Source organism: Mus musculus, chromosome 3, assembly GCF_000001635.26.
Source record: "Mus musculus strain C57BL/6J chromosome 3, GRCm38.p6 C57BL/6J".
Classification (NCBI taxonomy): Eukaryota; Metazoa; Chordata; class Mammalia; order Rodentia; family Muridae; genus Mus; species Mus musculus.
In genome coordinates, this window is record NC_000069.6 from 144,200,973 (window position 1) to 144,208,611 (window position 7,639).

General features: G+C 49.2%; 1 protein-coding gene across 3 annotated transcripts in view; it reads right to left on the minus strand.

Moving 5' to 3' along the window:
• The window catches only part of Lmo4 (LIM domain only 4), a 16,726-nt gene extending 12,443 nt beyond the window's left edge, over positions 1-4,283 (minus strand). The window contains exons 1-2 of one of the 3 annotated variants that reach the window (NM_010723.3): positions 3,848-4,283; positions 841-1,079 (exon numbers count right to left, since the gene is read on the minus strand). In NM_010723.3, coding sequence (NP_034853.1) covers positions 841-1,076 — 236 coding nt within the window. In that variant the 5' untranslated portion in view covers positions 1,077-1,079; positions 3,848-4,283. Of the gene's footprint in view, positions 1-840; positions 1,425-3,847 lie in introns of those variants that run through there. The other 2 variants (NM_001161769.1, NM_001161770.1) reach the window with 2 other exon arrangements.
• Positions 4,284-7,639: the final 3,356 nt, after the last annotated feature.

Genomic DNA, 7,639 nt, shown 5'->3' on the forward strand with positions numbered 1-7,639 from the left:
GCCTGTTGGGAAAGACTGCTTACAACGACATATGACTGTTCCTATACATTACTTTAAAATGCTAGATTAGCATAATCCTATCCTCTCTTTTGGGGATCAAGGCAGTGCTACAAATGGCAACAACAACCCAAACCTCAAAGGGGAAAGAAAGCACACACACACACAAATTCTCCACCAAGAGCCTCACACCAACAGTGAGCACGCCAAACCTTTCCAGCAAGCCTAGGAAGAAAAACACTACCACTAGGTCTCAATTTTATTTTATTAATGTTATCATTATTATTATTTACTATAAAAAGAATTACAAGTCTTTAAACTGACGGGTAGTCAGTGTTTCTCACAAGGAGCACTAAGAATGAGTCACGGCGCTCTGCTCAAAAAAAGTTAAAAAGTGCTTACGTAAATATCATAATTAGCCATCACTAGAGAGGAATAATTTCTCACTTAACTGCACTTTTATTTTTAAGTAAACCTTTTGTCTCTGAGCAGCTATGTGAGTCCCCTCCTAGCTCAGGGAAAACACCTGAGCATTTTAGATACCCTTACTTTTAACCTGAACCCCAAGCTGAGGCTACACTTAGAATTTAATTCAAGGGGCGCTCCACCTTGTACACCTAATCACCAGACCAGAGTTTTTAACCACAGTTTGGCATCAAATACTGTAAAATTAACACATGCTTTCTTGAGTTCCTTAAATGCTGCCAACTAGAGAGTTTTCGCTTTTTAAGTGAAGTCTGTCATGTATTCCCACAGATGTCTGGTCCTTCCTTAAACCCCTGGTAAACCCTGGCCTTGTTCCTGCTGGGCTCGCCCATCTGGCTGAAAGGCAGCCCGACTTACCTAATGTAGTCATTTCTGCAAAGGATCATGCCGCTCTTGGTGTAACAGGACGTGCCAATGTCGCCCAGCTGCGCCTGGCAGCAGGAGCACTTGAGGCAGCGGCTATGCCAGTAGCTGTCCATGGCATAGAGCAGAAAGCGGTCCGCGATCTTGCCCCCGCAGCCTGCGCAGCGCTTCCAGGAGAGGGAGCCGGCCGTCACCGGGGGCGGCTGCGAGCTGCTGCCCGGATTCACCATGGTCTGGAGAGAGAGAGAGAAAGACAAAACGGGCGATGCAAAAGTTAGAAGTCGATCGCAGGGCGCCTGAAGCCAGCGCGCTCCCCTCCTCCCTCCCCCGAGTGGCTAAAGGAGAAGCAGCAGCAAGGCCAGGGCGGGAAGGAGGCCGATCGGAGAGAAGGGAAGAAGGGAGGCTCGCCGGCAGCAGCCGCCTGTTTACTTTTCTCAAGCTTTGTTCTGGGGCCACGAGCTGCTCTCAACTTTCCAAAGCGCTTGCTGCTGACAATTTCAGCTCGGGGACTGTCAAAACTCCGAGAGCTAGGCTCTGTGGCGCGCTCCACCCCTCGCGGCGCCTCCTCCTCCTCCTCCCCCTCCTCCCAGCGCCCGCCTCCGCCCGCTCCTCCCGCTGCCGCCCGCCTCCAGCAAATGAGGGTCAAACCCACCCACCGCCGCGCCCGGCCCCTCCCCAGCCCCCGCCGAGCCCCGCGAGCCAGCCGCGGGCCGCTGGAGGTGGCCGCCCCGCCGCAGCCACGTTCCCTCCCGAGCTCTGCCTAGGGAAGTGAGGGTGCAATTCACAAGTTGCAAATAGTTCGGGGTTTCGGCAAGGCCAGGGCTGGGGAGAGAGGGGCGGGGGAGAGGAGGAAGGGAAAGGCCGAGGGGGAGATGTAGGTGGTGGGAGGGGAGGCAAGGTGGCGAGAGTGTTGGGGGGGGGGTGGGTGCTGGGTGTAAAGTTGCGAAACTGGTTTTGCGTATTTTAAACAGCACCTTTCACATGCCATTGTGGTGACCGCCATCTCCCATTATTGTTCCAAATCTCATTTCATTTTGAAGATCAATGAGTGTTTTCAGGACACAGGCAAGGATAATAGATCATTGAACTTTAGGATGCCTGTTAACTTCCTATACAAACACTCTCCACTTTGGTCTCGCTAATCTGCCCTTGATCAGCAATTTAAATGCGAGAGCTTTGTTCCTGGGGGGGGGGGTATAGATAATATGCGAGGAGGCACTATTGAGGCACACACAAGTTAAATTCAAGCCAGTCTTGATGTCACGAAAAACTGCTTTTAAACATTCTCTCTCTCTCTCTCTCTCTCTCTCTCTCTCTCTCTCTCTCTCTCTCTCTCTCCTGGAGTAGAATATAGGAATCAATTTATAAAGCTTAGCTTAAACCGATTAATTTGTTGCCTCCAATCCGGAGTCCAATAAAGTCCTAGTGTTTCTCCAGTCACTTATTCTATAAAAAGATCAAGTTATTTACTGCCAATTAAGCAGCTTGTTTTGTCTTTGTCCTCTGTAAGGCGAGAGTGTGGGCTCTCCCAGGCTCCCAGCTATCTGCTCAAGACATTCAGCTGATACCTCAGAAGGGAGAAGGCGAACTTTGTCTGTCCCTAGCCCAACTTCACTGCTGCAAAGAACCGGGGTGAGGGAACGAAAGAAGGACTCTGGTTCCTTAAATAGGCCGATTTTAAACACATTTCCTCCGAAAGAGTCCCGGAACGTGTGTCCAGTGACCGCACAATAAACCAGAATAAGAACTGCACCAATTAAGCTGTAACAAAACCCTGAGACTCTGGAACCAGGACCGCTCTAAAACCCATTAGCATTGCATTTATCCGAATGCATCATACCTTTATGTAAATTGATTTCTCTGATGCATTTACTCGAGGAATTGCTTTTTGTTACAATTTCAGCCCTGACCCAAATGAATCTGCATTTCCTGCCCTAGGTCTTTAAACTGCCCCCCCCCAACGTTTTAATCGCTCCGAATTCCTTTTTTAAAAGGGAGGGGGAGGGAGGAGATTCCAAGCTGCTCCCCACCCCCATCTTTAGTGAGAGGTAAATATATATGTATATTTTTTTTGAAAAGGAAACATTACACTGAGAAAAGCATCCAGTAACCCCATTAGCTAAAGCTCTTAAGGACAAGCAATACCTTAATGCTGATTAAATCTAAAAGAGATGAATCAAGAGGACTGACCAGAAAGTGACTCCCCTGATAACTAAGGACGGGCCCTCATCAAGTTTCATTTAGAGTTGGAAAAAAAAAAAAAGAAAGCTTTTAAGTTAAATAGGCTTATACTCTAGTAATTACATAGCCAAGCAATTTAGGTCCTGGGATAGTCAGTGAAATAGAAAGCAGAGCTGGCAGCTAGAGGCAAAATCTGCCCCCCTTTAACAACGTCTCTGGTGTTTTTTAATGGAGACCAAGGGAGGGACAAACGTAGCGCTGGCCATTTGTAGTACAAAAATGGATGCTTAATTCATGTCTTGATTTTAATTAGGTGATTCACCGGATTTCTCCTGGATTGGAACAAAAGACTTATAAGCCAAGAGGAATTCTTTTTAAAAGAATCAGCAATGCCAGCTCCTGGTCACTTAGAGCTTTTCGTTCCCTGTTTCAAACAGTGTTGGGGGGGGGGTCTTGACTATCGCCCCCACCCACGCACACACCACTTCTCATCTGAGCAGCCCCTGCCTTTCCTTTAGGAACTGGAACTGCCCCCAGCCCTCTCCAGGGTCCCCACCAGCCCCGTCTCCAAGAAGAACCCTTTTGTAAGCAAGGAACCGCTACAAAGCTGGCGGCCCGGGGCTGCCCTCCTTGCTAGCTCGCAGGCCGGCCTCCGGTAGTTTCAGACTCACGCATTATCTAAGGCGACGTATTGTTTACTTGCAATTTGGGACGGTCAAGGGAAGGAAGCCAAAGAAAACAGCCCCGGCCCCGATCAGTTCCCCCCTCCCTCTCTCCCTCGTCCCCTCCGGGCCCGCGGCGTCCCCAGCCACCCCCTTACCTGCTTCTCCCCTATATTGCAACACTGCGAGAGGCGGCGGCGGCGGCGAAATGCGAGCGGAGCCGCTCGGCTTCCAGGGCAGGGGCGCTGGGGCTGGCGGAGCTGGAGGGAGGGAGGGAGTTCTCGCAGAAGCAGGAAAGGGGAGGAGGGGGCTAAGGGCTGCTTTTTTTTTTTTTTTTTTTTTTAATCGCGTGGCTCTGGGGCGGGTAGAGGGAGCCCCACGCTAAGTGGCAGGCGGCCCGGCGAAGAAGTGTCAAGTCTCAGCCCGAGGGTCCCGGTCCTCAGCCCCCGGCTGCGCGCGAGCAGCTGCAGGCTCCCTCGGCCGGGCCCGCGCGGCGCAGCAGCAGCCACTGCTGCAATCGCGGCTGCAAGTTTGGCAATGTGGCTTCACTTTGTACGCGCCCCCGCCCCCGCCGCGCCCGCGCTCCTCCTCCTCCGCCGCCGCCTTCCTCCCGCCCGCCCGCCCGCTCGGGGCCGCCGGCGGCTCGGCCGAGCTCCCCCCTCCCGCGACCTGCGGCCCGGGAGCGGCGGTGCAGGCTCGGTCCCGCGGCCGGTACGAGGACGCACGGAGTGGGGAGCTGCGGGCCGGCCGGGAGCGCTGGACCGATCGGCTGCCCCGCTGCTGCTGCCCGGCTCGGAGGAGGCGGCGGCGCGGGCCTCTAGCCGGCTCGCTCGCTCCTTCGGCGGCGCTTACACATGTGTTACTGACAGAGCAGAATCCCAACTACTCCCCGGCTCTGCCGCCGACGTCAGCGACCCTCAGCCACTGGGCGGCCGGATTGTTCAGGCGGAATAATAAAACCTGCCAATCCGGGGAAGGACAAAGGGTGACTGAAACGAGACTCGGGGGGCGGGGAGCGAGGCGGGCGGCTGAGCCGGCCGGGCCCGGGAAGGCGGGGGGGGCCCGGGGTCGGGGCACGAGAAGGGACCCGGGTGGCGCGGGGGACGCGGCCAGCGAGCGCGTGCCCAGGCTCAGGACCACACCTGCCTGCCCAGCGCGCGAGGACGCGTGGAGCCCGCCCCCGCAGGGCCTCGGGGATCGCCTTCCCTGGCTCAGAGAACAGACCCTCGGGAAACTTACTTTCCCAGAAATGGGTCTCTTCCTGTTAGGGTAGAGGATTCATTCTGCCGGAGGGAGGTGCAAAAGCGGGTGTTTTGTTTAATTCTTCGGGTTGCAGATTTCAAAACCTTAAGCAAAGTGGGAAGTAGTTCCTACCTAAGTACTGCCAGCTTAACCCCATCTTGCTCCCATTAACCCCAGTGTAAACTGGAAGGAGGAGGCATTTCATAGATGCTTGTCAGTTGCTGGTGAATGCAAATCACACCCTGGTTTTCAGAGATGAAGGAAACTTTATGGGCAAAGCTTTTTGCTCACCATTCTGCTTCAGTGTAGAGGGTGTGATGCTAGCTCCCTCGTAGCCCCCTAAAGCGATGCGAGCATTTGCCAGACCTGCTGCTAGCTCACGACCCTGAAAAAAGACTAGTCGTTTCTTGTACAAACCAAGATTTGAGGAATGCTAGCTAGCTTCAGAGCCTCTTTCCAGGGCCAGAGCTCAGCCTGGATCCTTGAACATCAAGTTATTCAACTTTACTCTGCCAAATAGGTTTAATAAATCTCCGATCTGAGGTTAATACTAGGGTTGATTATTAATAGTAAGTTCCAGAGAGATTTTTCTGTTGGAAATTATCATGGAAGTGCAAAGCTGTACTGCTAAGTATCATTAACTAAAACCAGTCTTGTGGGAGAAGCTTGGAAGAAAGGAAGTTGAAGAAAAATCAGGCAAAAAATCTACAGTCCTAGCAGCTGTGTGCAGAATTTTGGTTCTTTAAACTGCCAAAATTAGGGCAAAGGAATAAATATTGCCTATGAAACCAGGAAGAGGGTGGTTTTAATACCAGTTAAAAATACTCATTTCTGGATTCTAGCTCCTTGAGTTCCTAACATGCTACAGTTAAAAATTATTTTTATGGATTTGTATTTAACGTTGTGTTCTTATGATCATTCACCTTAAAAGCTTTTTTATTAAAAAAAAATCAACGTGATAATAATTGGAATGTCCTATACAGACAACAGCTGCAGAAGGTCATGATGAAAACAGACCAATTTAGGAAAGAGGTTTTTTTATTATTATTATTATTTTGTCCTAACAAAAAACCCAAAGCAAAGCAAAACAATAACCTCAAAGGAGGAGAGGACACTTTAAGATATAAGACATTGTAATATCTGGGTTCATCTCTGACTCATTACAATTTAAATCAATCAAAACTAGGCAATCAGGGATTTTTTGCTTTTAAGACCAGATGCAGAAGTAGATATACTTCTGCTTCCCCTCTGAGATTTCGGGCCTGCACAAGATCTTCATGGCTACTGTTGTATTAAAATACATCATATGGGAAGATTTCCATACCTGTACAAGCCCCTTATTGTACATAAAAAAAAAAGGTCTTTATTTTCTTTTCCTTTAAAATGATTTAAAAAAAAACAAAAACAAAAACCAGCACACATATCATACAGAATCATGGTGAGTTGTGGTATTTCCTAAAGTATGAACATGAAAATGAATATGTAATTCTAAAATGAAATGTTGTAAATTAAGGGGGAATGTGCTCAGGTATCACTAAATGACTCTCTAAGGGTCTGGGTGGTCTTTGTGGAGGGAAGGAAAGGGGAAGGGTCGGAAAGATGGGACTTTGAACTTTTGTCTCCAGGCTACCCCGGGGCCTAAACTTTTAGAGGTGGTTTTAGTGTTTTGATTCGGATTGTGTGTGAAGTCTGCACACACACTCCAGTAAAGTGGAATGGGCGGGGATATATTACCAGAAATCTTGCTTCACTGTGGTTACAGAAGCTCAAAGGTTGTAGAGGCTAACATCTTTGAGGAGTAGGAAGGGAATGCAGTCACTGTAATCAAAATTCAGGTGTACTTTAACCACAGCGCCACCTCTGGGTAGTCTTTATTTCTGCATCCTTTACTCTCCAAACATCCCTGTCTCTTCCAGGTAGCAGCAAGATTCCCCTCTGTATTCTCAAAAGCGCCTGGACTGAGAGAAAAACCAATGCCAGTCTGATTTCAGTGATCCTAAACACTCAAAAATGCTATACAAGTCCCTGCTGGAGAAGGGTACATATAATACAAGTGTTCAGACCATTATAAAAATAGCTCCAAGAAATCATTGTAATGTAAAGTAAAATTAACTCATTCCGAATACTGTTGCATTGTGTCTGTTGGCCTGGGAAGACCTGCTGATGTCACCATTCAGCCAGTTATCTAAAATGAGACATACAACTCCGGTACTTTTTTTTTTTTTTAAAGAAACACAACCCGTTTCAGGGGCTTTATTCAACATAGGAGCCGAATGGATCCCAGATAAAGCCTTTGCTTTCCCTACTTGCCCTGAAATTATTTTTCTGTACTTCATCTTCTCAACTAAGGTCTTACTCCTGGACTTTATAGGCAGGAGTTGAAGATAAGCATCTAGCTCTTTGATGAGGAAAAGGAGAAGAGATTGTGCCCTTAGAAGGCCAGTGCAAAGCTGGTTTCTGATTGGAGGCTGTTTAGAAAGGACATTTTACAAGGATGATTGTCCATTACTCTGCCATCAGAGAGATCCTTAGAACTCCAAAGGTCCAGTAGAGTTGCCATAGTGAGGGAACTAAACACTAAGGTAGACTAGCTGGTGGGTTGCGTTTCTCTAGGCTGGGTGTGCGGCACACAGTGCAGTAACTAGGACCCAGGAACGCTGAAGCTTGTAAGAATAGGAGTTAAAACTGAACAGGTTTTGATACTGCTC